The following is a 16,867-nucleotide window of genomic DNA, read 5'->3' on the forward strand; positions in this document are numbered from 1 at the left end:
CCACTCAGCTAGGTTGTGGTCAGATGCCTTTACTTTCTCTAAACAATGTCAACCTTTCCACCTGGTTAGCTGCTCTCTAAAGCAAAGGCATCCGCCCTTGATCGGTGATGCGGAAGAACTATGTTCCAGGCCCTTCCCAGGACAACTGTCTTTTGTTAAGCTTTTACTAAAGGCAAGAAATATTTATGGAAAACTGTCTGAAGATCATGCAGTTCATTAATTCTTCCGAAGTTTAGGGCTTATGGATTCAGCCTTTCCCTCCTGCCTGGCCCATCAGCAGCTCTGTGGGCTCCACCTCCAAATCCACTGTCACGTGTGGCCTGCACACTTCTCCCCCCTCACCGCCTCTCTGCTGGCCACACCAGCACCTTCGCTCACCTGGACTGGTCTTCCTCTTCTACTCTTTGCTTGTACCTGGGGTCCAGTAATCCATGCTAGGAGGTGGCCCTGCGAGCTAAGAATGGTTCTTACCATCTTTCGAAGGGCAGTAAATAGAAATTTTAAAATATGCAGAGATAGTATATGACTCCCAAAGCCTGAAATACTTACTATATGTCCTAGACGGAAAAAGTTTAAAGATGTGTATGATCCAGTCCCCTTTGGGAGTCAGAATAACTCATTTAAAATAGAGCTCACAAGAGCCTGCTTTCCTGCTTCAGTGGCTTCCTCTTGACTTGGGACAAAACTCCAAACTCTACCATGGCCACCAGTTCCTTTATGATGTGGGCTTTGCTCCTAAGGCCCACCTACCACCCTGTCCTTCCTGGAACCTTCTGGCTTCTGACAGATTTCTTGAACACACTGAGCCTGGGAGCTGTAGAACCCGCGTCCTCTCTGCCTAGATAACTCACCTGCCCAGGGACCACCCCATCTCATCTCCACAGAGCGAGAGGCGGAGGGTGCTGCATAGAGAATAAAGGGCTTGGAACAGCACCCGGCAACCAGAAGTGTTCCAATGACGTCGGCACTTAGAATAATCCAGTTAGCCCATCCAGGCACTCTTTATTTCCATCTTCCATGTTTTGAAGTGATCTTATGTCTGTCTCCACATGTTAGCTTCCAGCACAGTGCCTGGCACATGGTGATAATAAGGAAAGGAGTGAGGATGATGATGCAAGTCCTTATTCCCTGGGTGCATTTTGGAGGTGTGCCTGTGTGTTTCATGGCCAGTGGCTACCAGAAAAGCATTAGGAAGCCGCCTGCACACCCACGACAGGACAGTTAATTATCCAGCACACCTCTCATGTCAAACCCACATGGGAAACTCCATCCAGGGCAATTTTAAGAATCACTCTGCTTCTTCTAAACTCTTGATATGCTCTCTGTTCGCAGAAGGTTGAGAGCAAGGTACCTTCCAGGGTTTCCCTTCTCACTGGGCTCCATGCTTTGTGTCTTCCTTCTGTCTTACTTTTGAATTGAATTTACAGTTTACCTCTTTCTGACTAGTTTTCACATTCTTACTATTTTGTTGTATTTTCTTATAACCAAATTCTATGTTGAATAAGATGGTAATTATAAGAAAAGGCAACCTTGGGCCAATTATTTAACTTGAGCCATAGCTTATGCAGTTGCAACTGGGGCTACTAAGTGTGTCATTAGGATTAAATGAGACTGATGAAAAGCTCAGAGAATGGTGCCCGGCACACAGCAGGCTACTAATAAATACGAGTTACTCTTTACTGTAAATCAGTTTGAGATGCTGCAAGAAGGCAGTTAAACAGTATTTAATACAAATCAAGATCCTAAATGGCCAGAAATAAATTCACATACAGACTGTTAACAGATCATTAAAAAAAAAAAAAATCCACATTCACTTGACAACACCATTACTTTTGTGGACTTCTTTTAAACATTTATTAAAAAAGCAAAATGTATGTTCACCTCCAATATAACAGTTAAAAATGGTAAAGCAATACAAACAACTCGTACTAGCAGCATCCAGTTGTTAGAATCTCCCCACCCTGCGTTCTCGGGCTGTTCCAGGCAAGCCCAGCAAAGACTGGGCTTGCTGCTACCTTCCCTCCCCTCATCGTAGTGCAGGTAAAACCAAATTTTATAAAATTAACAATTTAAGGTTAAATAAGCTTAAATAAGGGTGTTAAATACAAGACACTTCATCAAAGCTTCTGTACAAAGATAAACAAATCTGGCATTGTACAAGTGATTCCGCCGGCTCACAGCATACAGGGGGTTCTATGAGTAAGCAGATTTACTTTTTGTTGTTTTTCTCAGCAGAGCAACTATACAAAAGTGAACTAAGAGTTGAAGTGACTACTGACAACTCAGTGAGCCATTTACAAGGCATATGTATCTTTTTTTTTAAGTCGAAACACTGTTAATATTCAGGCACCATTTGTTCCTGCAAATAAATAAGTCTCTAAAGTAACTGCGTTAGAACTAGTGTTAAACACATCAGTGCTTTTCTCCCTCTGACAAAGCTTCTCCAACTATTTACTACGCCTCCTTTCTTATTGCTATGATAATGTGGCTGTGGAAATAAAACTACTGTACATCCAAAAAAATAGAGCACCTTTAACATTAAAGTATATGTCTGATTATTTGTTTTCATGTTTATTTTACAATACTAAAGCCCAAACTATGGTAAATTGCTTTGACGTCTCTACCAAGTCACCTGATACATAGGAAATAAACCCAGCTATTTTCCCTCTTGAGGTGAGCCCAGCCAGAGCACTGTCTTAACAGTCTGAAGGAGAAAGGTCTGCACTGACGCCAGGGTCTACATTCATCTTCACACCGGGAGTGACATCCACGTTCCTGCAGGCGCTGCTCCCTGCTGCGGCTACCCAGAGGGAGTCGAGGCTCCCTGCCCGCTGGGGTGAATGGTGAGACACAGAATGGGACAGCAAAAACATCTACGATTGGCTGAAAGCACACTTAAAACCACGTTTGCAACTCTGAAGGGACAACAGGCATTTCCCAATGGTCCCTTGATGAGGTGTGGACTAGCTAAGACTTTTTGTCGATGGTGTTGAAAAACCATTCTGTGAATTTCCGCAACTGAGCTGTGGCCGTCTGGGATTCCTCCTGCAGCCTCATGTTGTCCTGTCTCAGGTGCTGCACCTCTGCCTGGAGAACCGCCTTGTCCTGCTTTTCCTGGCATGAGCACAAACAAACAGAGTCATGACGCTGACTGCTCCATTCACTCCTCCCAAGCTGGGGCACAAGAATCCCTTATTTTTATTCTTACTTGGGGATTTAGTTTATTCAGTGAGGCGGCTTGCCTGATATAAAGCGATGGGGGTGAATGACTCCATGCAGCCTCTCCTTTCAGTCCCCTTTGCTCTCAAGGGGTGTCAAGATGGCCTTTATACGGGAAGGGCATTCATCACAGTTTATATTACCCGCTTTCCAAAAAAGGGAGACACTACAGTGTGGTTAAAAGTAATACCCTTTGACAAATGAAAAGAGCTTTCCAAGAGAACTTACTATACAAAACTGGTATTAACATAGCTGTTATGCATGTTTATAATAAAATAAATACTTGGGCCTTTCATTCCATCTGGAGCTTTCCTGCTACACTATAGTCCCATGATGATCTCTACAGTCTGCCATTAAAATTATGTAAAAATAATCAACATTTTCTGAAGAATCACATCTGGAATTTTCTACATACAGTAACGAAACTGTCCAACACGAGCTTCAGTTCCCTAGTGCCAACAGGGATGCCTTGCCCCAAATAGAGAGTGCGGTCACTGTCAGATTATAACAATCGGTATTTTTTTAATGGGTCTAACTTGACTGCCAGCTCTGACCAGACAGCACCCACAGTGCTGTGCTAGAGTGTTGAGTGGGGTGAGCTGGTGACCACGGCCTTTTTAGATGTTCCCACCCGTGACATGTCTGGCCTGCTCCTGAGGTTTCCTCCTGTTTCCTGTTCCCTCCCAGGCCCTCCCCAATACCACCTGCCTCACCACTGGCCTGAATGAGAGCTGGTGACTGACTTCCCTGTAGGGACCAATGGCAGGCCACCCTGGCCCTTTCCTTGGTCATTCCCTACCACCGTGACCGTCACTTCCAATGTGGCTCAGAGCACCCCTGCTGTGACTCAGCTGCTCCGCTCTCCATGACCTGCAAGCCTCTTACTGTAACCCATGGGACCTGTATTCTGTCATGAAGACCTTTTCTTCACTCCCGTTTCCCCTGACATTCCCTTCACGCCTGTGTTCTAAGTGAGCCCTGGATCTCTCCCGAGGACACTGTCCCCAGCAGCTCACTGTGGAGGTCAGCAGGCAAACACCCCCCATTGCCCAGTCTAGATCGCTGCTCCCGCTGTAATTCCAGCTCCTCTAAGACACAAGCCATTGGGACCCACACCCCTCCTTGTTGCAATTATCTACTGTATCCCCAGATCCTTCCCATAGTTAGTGGAAATAGAACCTGGTTCATTCTTCTCTCCCCAGCCCACTCCTGCTTCTTTGTTGAAGATTTCGGATCCACCTAGATGTTTCATCCAACTCTGGTGTTTAGCCTTCCCATGTCCTCCTCTCACTGACCTACAAACCCAGCCCTCCCTAAGCCCCATCCCATACCTCGCCATTGCCAGTAACTGCATCCTTTCCTAAAACAGTTTCAAGCTCCCACTTCCTGACCACCATCCCTTGTCTTTTAAAGATAATTTCTCCAGCATCTACTCCTCCAATAATGATCACTCCACCCAATCTAATTCTTATTTTCACTGTCCATCAACAGCAACCCCCAGCAGTGACGTTATTTTTCCTCGCTGGTATAGACTTTGGGGCGCTCAGTTTAATCACATGTGTACACATGCCAGGATCCTTGTCTGTGTCCTTATCTTGAGCTCCTGTTTAAGCCCTAATATTGGTTAAATTCAACTCTCCAACTGTTCTACACTTACAGCTGCAGATAAGGTGACTACCCATCCCAGCTTGCCTGGGACTTTGCTGGTTCTAGCACTAAAACTTCCGTGTCTTGGAAAACTTCTCCACCCTAGCTAAACTGGGATAGCTGGCCACCCGTGCTGGAGAAAAGCGGTGGTACAAATTCAAATGTGCCTTTAGCCTCATCTGGCCAGTCTACCCTGTCAATATGCCCTCTACTCTACCCCCATGCTCTTATGCCCTCTACTCTACCCCCATGCTCTATGCTCAAACCTCTCGTGCTCCTTCCCACCACCCAGTCTGGAAAAAAGAGAAACAATCAGTGCAGAGTTTCACCTACCAATACCCATCTCTGTTGGTACTATGTGTGTGTGGATGCATGTATGCACATATGTGCACACGTGCACATGCACTCTGCTCTACTTTGGCATCTATGCACACAGGGTCCCTACTCCCAGGGCTGTGAAGCCGACTCAGCAGGAAGACAGAGCTCATGGAGACTGGGCGGTGACCAGGGCTGGTGAACCTGTGGCCTCAGGCCCACATGTGGCCTTCTGGATCTTTGAGTGTGGGCTCTTGACTGAATCTAAATTTTACTGAGCAAATCCTTTTAGTAAAGGAGGGGTTATTAACCCGTCTTAGGTCAGCTCACAGAGTTGGTACAACTGCTGGCTGGTCTGAGGGCTCGTCCTGGCTGACTCATATCCACCAGGTTCCTGCAACCCCCAAAACAATCTGTTATCAGCTGCAGGTCAGAAAATGGAATCAGGCCTCGGGAGTCTCTATTCACCGTTGGTTTTGGCTAAGGGCAGCTTTCTTTCCTGAGACTCTTCAACCTACTTGTAATAGTTAAAAGGGGCTGACTATGTAAGAGAGAGAGTTCTGACTGTGCTCTTACCTTCCGAAGGTCAGTCTGGAGTTGCCGGAGAATTAATTCCAGCTGGTTGACTTTGCCAGTCAGTGTGGATGGAGAACGCTCCCTAGCAAAGGAGGATAGAATCAGAAAGATTCAAGAGAGGGGAAGTCATGACATTTCGTTCAGCATTTTTGTTGTTAAGCTTAAATAATTATTTCATGTGCTTAGAACTCAGCAAGGTGATAAATTATGTCAGATTGGGAAAGTGCCCATATTGCTGCTTTGGTGGAAAACCCATCTTGGGATGCTACTGATTTAGAATCTCTGCAGATATATAGGTTGGTAAGAAAACAAAAGACAGATTAATTAAATTAGTTTGGCCAACCGACATAGGGTACATCAGAATGAAGTCCCGGGAACCAAGTGTCGATTCCATTTCCCCAACTTGCCTTTCAGTCTCAAAAACATACTATGAGGCTCACTATCAAGGTGAACATGCAAGTTAACAGTGACTCGCTTCATACAGAAGCTGGAATTGGGAACAAGGACACTGGTAAAGAACACACATTTCAGGGAGGATGAATACAGGGCAACGAGCTGGCATGTTCTGACACACTTCAATGGAGGACGTGAGGCCAGACCAAGGACCAGGCTCTGGGAGGAATTACGCCCTTGGCAGGCCAGCATGTGTGGCCTGGCAGGTGGAAGGCAGATCGGCGAGGCACTCCTGCCCAGTGCCCATAGCAGTAACCAGGCAACAGACACTGGCCCTGAGGCCCTCATTCACCCACTGTGCCAGTGATGCTTGCCACCGTGGGTGTGGGGTCATGGGTCTTGGCAGGTAGGACCTGCCCACGGGCAGAACAGTCATGCAGACAAGCGCTGTCTCCCCCAGTAGGGCAGGAGGCTGAGCCAGCCCCCCTCAATCCCTTCTCTGGATTTCTCAGGGCTGGGGGAAGGTGCTGTAGAACGTGGTTTCCTGCCTGGCTGGGGCTGAGCTGTATCCTTGCTAACTGCTGGCCTGGGACAGCAGGAGGGAGGGGTCCACAGAGGCTCACATACCCAGTTGTGTCCATGAACTCTTTGCCACTGCCTGGATCTACACACAAGGGCAGCTCCTGGGCCCCCTCCAAGTCTTGCCCGTGTTGCATATCTGTCAGGGTGCAGAAGGATGCCACCCTCTGGTCTGGGGAGGGGAGAAACACACAGAAAAAGGGGTTAGTAACAGCCACAAGGCAATGTTTCTTTGTGGAAATTAATGTGGTAGCTAAATACAATGCCCCCCCCCCCAAATCCATTATTGCCCTGTTTTGAAACAAAACAAAGAAAAACAAACTCAGGCAAGCTGCTGACAACGAGAAAGCATGGAGATTGGCTGTCCCACTGGGCTGCATGGCATACACACATCACAGCCACGGGGACAATTAGCAGATACTGGATTTGCTAGAGCCAATCTGCTTTCTTCTTTCCACACCCCAAAGAAATGCCAAAGCTGCCAGTTATGCATGAACACCACTTGCAAGATGACTCGGCTGATGAACAGAACCAAGGAGAGGGACCTTTCCTCAAGCTGTCCCCAAACCAGGAGAACATTCTTGGGACAGAACAGCCAGGGCACATGTCCCCCTGTGCACCCCCAGCCCCCAAAGCGTGACTACCCATGCAGACGTGCAGACACATGAAAGATACAGAAAAGGTTACAGGGTATGAGGAACCACTGACTGGCCCCAGACAATCACCTAGATAGGACGAGTGGTGACAGAGCAGCCCAAGTTCTTCATCTGAGTCAAGACCTGAAATAAGATTTAGAATTTTCCTATGAACGGGAGTCTCTCTCTGTACTTGAGAATCTCCAGGGCCCACATAAGGGGGCCACGTGAAACAGTGGGTGTGCATGTGTGTATGTATGTGTATATGTGTGAGAGAGATAGAAACAGAAACCAGAGGAAGTCCTCTAGAGTCAGTATGACATAACACTACACAATGTGGTGAGATGACACATTTCATGTTTTATCGGTCCTGGTTGGAAGCAGGGCTATAATGTACAACCAAGATAAGTGGCATGCCACATACAAACAGATCTAACCATAAACACACACCACAATTTCAGGTTTCCTTAAATGACTCACTCCATGAACATAAAGAGAGTGGCGGTGAGAGAGATTAGCTAAGAGTAATCTCACTAGAAACCCTTAACAAAAGATCTGAGGGGCAAAGTATTTATAGCAGTAGTACCCATGATCAGTATATGCCTACAATGCCTTATCTTATTCTGTTTAGCACTAGGAACGTAGCATTTCATGTTTCAAGACCTGGGCAGGAAAGCAAACAGAGTGGTTTCTTCAGAACGGGTACCAGACTGGCCCAGCTCTGGGGGCTGAGCATTGACCAAGAACAGTGGTCCGGAAATGCTGACTGGCTGGCATGCAGAAAAAGTCATTTTTGAACCATGTGGAAGTGAGAACCAAGCAATCTATGCAGTGATCCCCATCCCCATCCCCTCGTGTCTCTGCTTGGGTTCTGAGCACACACGTGCGCGCGCACACACATAGCTGGAATCGGAGGGACACGGAGGCGTGTCAGTGCTATGGCAATCTTTTTCATGCAGATGGAGTCATGGTGGGGAGACCACACTTAGGGCTGTGTCAGGAATGCTCTGTTCTTAATTTATCCCACTCTGTCTCCCCCCGGCTGCTGGATGAGTCTGCTAATGAGGCTACCTGCTTATTTGGTTTATGGAGGGTCATACACTTTCAGTTAATTAACCCTCTTAGTGTGGTGGGCTGAAATATCGGCTTTTGCGTCTAGGGTGAAAAGTGCGGTGGGCCGATATATCCTCCTACGTAGGAGCCGACATATCAGCCCGCCACACTAAGAGGGTTAAGAAGGATGGCCATGTTGACACTGCCAGGAGCACAGGAAAGAAAGCAGGGGCTCGAGCCTTGGGTACGGTGTTGAAGGGCTGGTGCGGGGACAGAGGCCTGGGCCCTCCCGGATGTCATGCTGACCCATCGCACAAGGGCATTCTCCAGCCATGTGGAGAAGCTACTCGTCCCTTCCCAGGCACGCAGATGACCTTCAACTAATCTTTCTGTAACACTCCACATGTCAAGTCCTCTGCAAGATGGAAAAGATTCTGTAACTATACTTTCCTGAGACACAATCACGTTACCAATTTGGCACCGAACAGTAGGGTTTTTGCATATGATGAAATACTCCGCAATTTAATGAAAATTAAGAGTGTAATGTGGGCATTGCCCGCTTGTGCACACGATGCAATGTGCACGGCAGAGGCAGGGAAGAAATGCAGGGGATCCTGGCTGGGGCTCAGCTGCTAAGGGCTGGGTGGGAGGTTTGGGCTGCTGTAGTGTCCAACATATCCCGTTCTGCCAGGGCCCCAAATAAGGGAACACATGACACTTAAAAAAAAAAAAATCAACAGGAGATATAACTTTTTTCCACAGTGAATTTAACTACTGGGTAAAAATGAAGGTCAAAAGAAAATGGACAGTATACTTCCCTCACCGATTAAGAGTTCCATTGACTCATCCTCTTTTTATGCAGCCCAGCGATAACACAGTCATATTTCTATTTTTCTTAATATATTTGGGTCTGATGGGCACATCTAAATGTCTGGTGGAAACATCTTGGTGTGCTTCATCTATTTTTACCTTAACTGATAAAATACCCACATATCTGACAGCAACAGAATCTGCTACGGGCAGCCATTCAGATGTTCCTTGGGGAGAAACGAGGTCCTACTGGTCAGGAGGCAAGAAGCCAAAAACAAGAGTTTTGCTAGCAATGTGATTTCACAAAAAGGATTCTGCTTTGGATCTGAAAAGCTTGGGAGGTTGAAATACAAACAGAATGCTACTTGATTAAGTACAGACGCTAAACTACTTTGTAAAATAGCTAATCTTAGTGACAGTTTCCAGTGGAAGCTTTATGCCCCTCCAGCTTATTTCTGTGATGATAAGGATATAATAACTAAGTGATTATTAATATGGAACCAATGGCACAAACAAAACCATCAGAAAAGGCAGCACAGGAGTATGAACTTCACGCACACCATCAGTACACATCCAGCTACCCACATGCCACATGTGCAGCCTGTTTCTTATTTTAGTGCATTTAGCCCTAAACAAGAAGATGAACAGTCAACAGACTATTCTGTATAAATCAGGACTGAGATGGTAAAACAGGTGATTCCAAATAACTCCCATAACCTCCCCTAGGCTGCCTGTAGCACTAACAATGTAAGGCCAAGTCTGATCAACTCATAATGTCTGCCAAGGGTGAGGAACAGGACAACAGTGCATGCGTCAGATACTTGTCATATGGGACACACAAGTATGAGGCTAGATTAAACTAAACCCATTTCCACAAACAAAGCTGTTCCAATATGTCTTTGTGAGAACTACAAACTAAAGACAAGGTGGGGCTTTGTAGCTACATGTAGAAAATGAAAGGTTTTGATTCTGACACCGGAGCTTACTGGAATGCAGAAACTGACTTAACCAACTGCCAGGAAAGGAAGGGGGGAAAAAAAGGCTACATTGTACTAATTTCAACATAAAATACTTTGGTTTAGGCCTCTGGCAGCCCATCAATACATTTAGAAAGAAAATGGTCTAGAATCAGCCTTTGAATAATTAACAAGAAAAAGCCTGACATTATTCTTTACTTAAAACACAACTATTGGTGTTGGCCTGAAACACTTTATTTTTGAAATGATTTAAATCAATTTACTATATTAAATTTGACTTTGCATTTTTCATCTATGTAATACGCAAAGATTTCTTTCTTTCCCCCCACTAATTATGTTACCATTAGGAGTTACCAGTATGTCACATTTTGTTTATGCTAGTGTGCACGCACGCGCGCGCGCGCACACACACACACACACACACACAGTGGTCAAATATCAATAATGTTAACCATAGCAACTTTAAGATGAAGCTTCAGAACTAAAAAAATTATCATTAAAAACTGATGATTATGTTTTGTTTAGGAAACCAAAGGGACATGGAACATAATCAATTAAAAATATAGATTTCTATTTTTTTTTTTTTGAAAATATGCTTATGTGGAACATTTCATTCCCATAGTGGTGCCTGGCATGCATTGTTAACTCTGCAAGTGTCTTACACACTGGGCAAACATACATTCAGACACCCAAACAACTATGGGAAGATGATCGTCATCAAAATCTAGAGAGAAGGACAGGCCTTCTGGGGGGTGGGGGGGGGGAAGACATTGAATCCAGAATCAAAGATCACTAAGTTGGGCATTTTGCCTTTGATGCTTGTTTTCACTTAACATCATCCCTTCAGCAAATGTTCAAGAATATACCAATTGCCTCCTGATATTTTAATTAATGAGAACTACTATACTTTAAAACCTTTAACTTTTCAAGAGATTCCACCTCCCTTCTTCTGCTTCACTGTTTGACTAACAGGAGGTTTCTAGCTGGGTTTGTTCCCATTACCATGCTCGAGGGGGGATGAAAGCTATTATATACATTTATCAGGTACCCCTAAACCTGACATTATTCTACATAACAGAGGATATGATAAGCACTACAGGGTTGCAAAATGATGATTGTATTGTACTAGTCAATTTTACTTAGGAATTCTGATGTATAAAGGGCACATCTTGTCCTCCACCAAACAAAAGAACTGCATACATTATAACGAAGTCTAAAATGTGACTCAGCCAGACCTTCAAAACACGGGGAGTCAGGAGGCCTGTGCTGCCAGCAGGGGCACATGGCACCCAAATTATAATACCTTTACCCTTCTGGACCTACGAAGGGCTTTGGATTTTGTGACATTTAGTTTTTTGGGTAGAGACTGGTTACCTATCTAGTAACTCCTTAATTAATTTTTAATAATGCTGCATATTTCTCTCTTGGAAGCTTTTTAATTTTTTTGAATAATTTCCTGTCTGCAAATTCTCAGGAATTAGATTTCTAGTCAAAGGGTAGGTACAGTTTTCTGGCGCAAACTATATATTATCATATTGCTTGAACGAAAAGATGGATCATTTTATAATCTTTATAATGATACCAGCTGTGAGTATTCTTCATAGCTTCCTAGAGCCTTTGCATCATTTTTCATATTCAAAAGGTGTGAGCTGGTAGCTCATTAGCCTTTAAATCCATATGTGCGGGTGAACATTTTTCACCTACTTATTTATTATGTGTTTCTTTTTTGTGGACTGTGTATCCATATGCCTTAACATTTGTTTACTGTGGATTTGGTGTTTTTTGCTGAGTAAGTTCCTTTATGTACTTTAGACATCCTGGTTTTACCTATCACATTTATTACAAATCTTTTCTTATAGTCCAATGTTTCCCTTTTCATTTTAATGTTCTCTTTCAGGTTCATAAAAGGTCTAAATATTTAAATACTTTTATCTGGTCATATTATATTTTGCACATTATCTCACTACTCCATATGAAAGCATAACCTTGCTTCCAAAATGGTAATCTTCCTTTTACTTTTTCTAAAATTGACTTTTCTAATACCTAAATCCAAATGTAATACATAAATTCCTTTCCCAATTCTTAAATATATTTTCTGTCTGAGCTCTTTTTCTTCAAAAGTTCCTATTCCCATTTTGAATCATTATTATGCTGCTTGATTATTTATAATAGATCTTTCGGTTGAATATTGTTTAACTATTTTCCCAATGGATGCGATTAACTTCTTTAACTTATCTGGTAGATATTTCATTTAAAATTACACTAACTCAACAAATTAATTCAGGAAGGACGTCATCTTTACTATAAATGCTTTCTATCCATTCCTATTCCTTACTTATATTAAGATTTTTTAGTTACTAAAGTGTTTCTTGGAATTCTCTTATCATAATTCTAATGGATTAATTCCCAAAGAATATATAATTTGATCTTGCTGTTATATCTAAGGTGTCTTATGCCGGTTACAGTAGAAGGCTGTCTGCAAAGATGGTGCCACTGGCTCCCTGTAAGCACATGCCAACCCTCCCAAAAGGTGAGTTCATGTCCCCACTGCCGGAACCTGGCTGGCCCTGTGACTTGCTGTTACCTAAATATATTGTGGTGAATATAATGTTTTGGGACTTCCAAGACCAGGCCCTAAGAGATCATAGAGCTTTTGCTTTTGCTGTTCTGATTCCTTAAGCCCAGTGTGAATTAGTATAATTACCCTGAGGGAGACACGGGTCCAGCTAGACCCCAGCCACTCCAGACACATATATAAGGTGAGTGAAATCACCTTAATGCTCCAATCCCAGCTGAGCTCTAGTTGTATACAACTGCATGAGTGACTCCAGGTAGTATAATATGGAGCAGAAGAATCATGAGAAAGCCTAGCCAACACAGAGAATCATGAGAAATAATAAACCATTGTTTTTTAGCCATAAATTCTGGTGTGGTGTTATATAGAAATAGATAACTGAAAAAATAAACAACACTTTGAAATGATGCTTATAAAAATATAAAAATACATTTTAAAATATCTTAGTTACTTTATTTTATAATCTATAATAATTTCCTTTTGACCTTTTATATTTTTTACATATGGAATCATTCTAAAATATGTGTGTGTGTGTATATATATATACACACACCTTCAACATTTATGTTTTTTTCTTTGCATTACTTGTTTAAATGTCAACAATTGCACTACAGAAAAGTGCATAGTCATAAAGAGAAAATCTGTTTAGTTTCTGGGCTTAAGGGATATACTTATAAAAATGTTTCTATTAAATAGTATGTAACTATTTGTAAGAAAGAGATATTAGGCTTAGGCAATATCTCTCAAATCTTTAATTTTAGTAGAAATAGGTCCTAATTCTATTAGATATATTTTTTGAAATTGATATAACTTTTAATTCCTTCACCTACTGTAACTTACTATAAAGTATTTCTTTTATTAAACCAGCTAAACTCTTACCAGTAATAATGAATAATCTTTTCAATTTACTACTGAATTTCATCTAAGCTTTCTCACACCAACATTAAAGACTGAGATTGTCTTGTGATTATTTTTTTCTGTGTGTATCAGAAAAGAATCATAACATGTAAGAAGGCTACTTTTGAATTTCAAGAAAAATGTATGCAAGGGCAGCATTATTTTTTGAAATTCTGAAGAACAATTAACTAAACTTACTAGCTTCAGGTAATATTTGGGATTTTGGTATATTCTTGGATGACTTTTTCCAAGCCTTCCATACTTTGGTCTTTTGACTATTTCTTATGCTCCCTCTATTTTCTTGTAAGAAATAACCTAATTACCTTATTCACCAGATTTATTCCTATATAGCTGGTTGGTATTCCTTAGGAATTTTAAAAATCTCTCTCTCTCTTTAAAATGTCACCCAGAGAACATGTAATGAGACAACATAGAGGGCTGAGATCCATGTGGGGCTGGGCATGGAGGTTAGGCTGGTGTACCAGTGTTTTATGCAGAAGAAATCAGCCAAGAAGCCCCCAAAGAGTTGCAGAACATTAAGTGATCAAGGGCATCATCTCATAACATTAGGATAAAAACAGGAAAGTGACTGTGGCATGAATTAGAAGCCTCGTAACTGTGGTCAGCCAAGCACAAAGGTATATGTGCTGCAGTGAGTTGAGGAGGGTATTTGTGAGCTTGCATCTCATAGATTGTGCTTTGACAGGTTTCCTTCAGCCTCTATAGCTAATTCCTAGTACTGTACATTTGCACACTTGGTTTTACAGGGAACCAAGTTCTTGAGTAAGGGCAGAGTCTTGTCTTGACTAGATTTTATGACTCAGGCTGGCCTGGTTTGCATTACTGAGGGGACTGCAAGACCCTAAATGGCCATGAGGTCTCCATAACCCAGGCCAAGGAGAGGTTTCCTAACCTGGACGTAATAACTAGTCACTGCAGCTAGTATGCGGTTTGAGGGGTAAGGCAGAGCCCAGTGCCTTCTGTAGGCAGCCTACACAGTTTAGACCCACTGCCTTTCTCTTATGTTAACAACCTTCTTTCTTATTTGGTTCATTTGTATTTTTCAATTTTGGATCAAATTTGCTATTGGCTTATCAATATTCAAAGAAAAAAAACAGTATTGATTTTATTTATAAATTGCAGTGAAATTTCACTTGCCAGTTGTTTTTTTAAAACTTCTTTCATTTCTTTTCTTTCCTTTTAAGTTTTCCTTTCACAGTTTTTGTGGAATCTTTTTGAAGTATTGTTAAGTTAGTTAATTTTTACTTTTTTCATTGGAATAAATGTTCCTGAAACATTTTTTCTTTAAGAACTACTCTCCTTCTGGTGGTAGTCCAGATTTAATAAATAGCATATTTTTCATCATCACCCATTTAAAAAAAATGTTCCTGTTATATTCCTTAATTCTTCTCAGCATAATTATTATTAGAGTCATATTTAAAATGTTCCAAATGATTAGAGTCTGTGTTTTGCTTCTATTTTTCTTATTTAATTCTATTTTCATTGCTTTGTGATCAGCAATGTGGTCTAGAAACACTCCTCCTCTTTGGAGGGAACTTACTGAGTGCTTGTGCACAGAACGCCTGGCGTCTCTGACCCACAATCATACTGTCTATTACGGTTCTTCGTAATAGAGTTTAAACCTATTTAAGCAACCATGACTGGGCAGATTACTTTGGTGCCTCTATTCTCAAATGGTACAGTAAAATCTAAATTCTTAAACTCATGTGTCCAGTGTCAACTTTAGCTCTTAAACAAAGGTGAACATACATGCGGAAACATGCAGCATAAATGAGGTAGATCAATGGGGGGGGGGGCAGAAAGTCTGCTAGGGATCAACTACACTATAGGATTTTATAGGGGGGTCCTGGGCTCTCAATCCAACAGGCAGATAGATTCCATTTTCAAAAGCCTGTTTTCAGATGTGCTGACTGCTTATGTCAAAATATGGGTGCAGGATTAGTCCAGAGGAGTCTCAACTCTGTAAGCTATTTTGAACTGCCTTTATTAGTTTGTAACAATGACATAAACAAGCACATGGACATTTTTAGGACTATCTTTTCATCATAATGTTTACTCTAGCTCAGAAATGGCTTTCAAAATGGGTACAAAAATATAAAGTCATGAGCAGGGCAACTGGACTATCTAGAAGACATTTCTCTTCCCTGTCACCACCATGCAACTCCTATCAGAGTGCAGCAGGATGCGGGAATATAAACTGAAGTGACATTGATACAGGAGAATTTGATTAGCCAAAGGAGTTGCAAATTCTCAACAGAATTTTCATAAGCTGACTACTGTTTCACCATGGGACACTACCTTATGCAGTAGCATCAAAAACTACTGAAATTTTTTAATATGGCATTAATTCTTTCCATATTATTTTTTCTAACAATGTTAAAGGTCAGATAGTCTTCTCCTCCAGAAAATAGAATCCCTCATTCTTTTCTGTTTCATTTAGGCATTAATACACCTGGAAGTCCTGGCTAAAGGAAATCTCCACGTCATGTTCTTCTCCCTTTTGTGCTAGCTACAACCTATATATACTATTACTTCAGCTTAGAAAGACTCCCTCAGGAACAGAACCATAGAATTGGAGATTTAGGACTAGAAGAAACCTTACAGGTTCTTTGGGCAAAGTTCTTCATTTTATAGATGAGAAGACTGAAGGACGTGTCCCAGAGAATTACTGTTGAACATTTACTGAATTAATATTTGTGAAGGACTTGGAATAGTGTTTGCACAAAGTATATATGTCCCAGCAGTGGAGCTGCGATTATGATTCAGATGCCTGGACGGATGATTCAGTTAGTAACTACTGCACACATCATTTCACTTCTTCTACCTCTGAAAAAATTTTATTTTATAGCAATGATTTTATTCTGAAGGATAATCTGAAGAGGGCAGAAGGGAACCAATCAAAGACACAAATGAGGGTGGATACAGAGATAAGGTGATAAAATATTATTTTAAATCTGAAAGATAAGTACAAAATGTGCAAGGATCTCAGAAGTCAAAAAGTACGCTATGAGTTGGGATAGCTTTAGGCTGCACAGAACTATGAGTATTTAATACTTATTTACTCCTTGGTACTAGATCTTCTCATTTGGTTATGTTGATATGTGCTTGATAAATAAAGATAAATAAAATAAGCAGCCTTCCCTTGAGAAACTCATCACCTAATATGAACA

The 16,867-nt window shown here is 42.0% G+C and overlaps 1 protein-coding gene across 3 annotated transcripts in view; it reads right to left on the reverse strand.

Moving 5' to 3' along the window:
- Window positions 1-1,663: 1,663 nt before the first annotated feature.
- The window catches only part of SIPA1L2 (signal induced proliferation associated 1 like 2), a 210,985-nt gene continuing 195,781 nt past the window's right edge, over window positions 1,664-16,867 (reverse strand). For all 3 annotated transcript variants that reach the window (XM_075995464.1, XM_075995463.1, XM_075995462.1), the window contains 4 exons: window positions 7,455-7,508; window positions 6,778-6,901; window positions 5,758-5,839; window positions 1,664-3,114 (listed from right to left, as the gene is read on the reverse strand). In XM_075995464.1, the coding sequence (XP_075851579.1) occupies window positions 2,968-3,114; window positions 5,758-5,839; window positions 6,778-6,901; window positions 7,455-7,508 (407 nt within the window). In that variant the 3' untranslated portion in view covers window positions 1,664-2,967. The remainder of the gene's footprint in view (window positions 3,115-5,757; window positions 5,840-6,777; window positions 6,902-7,454; window positions 7,509-16,867) is intronic.

The sequence above is a fragment of the Microcebus murinus genome, chromosome 19 (assembly GCF_040939455.1).
Source record: "Microcebus murinus isolate Inina chromosome 19, M.murinus_Inina_mat1.0, whole genome shotgun sequence".
NCBI classification, from domain to species: Eukaryota; Metazoa; Chordata; class Mammalia; order Primates; family Cheirogaleidae; genus Microcebus; species Microcebus murinus.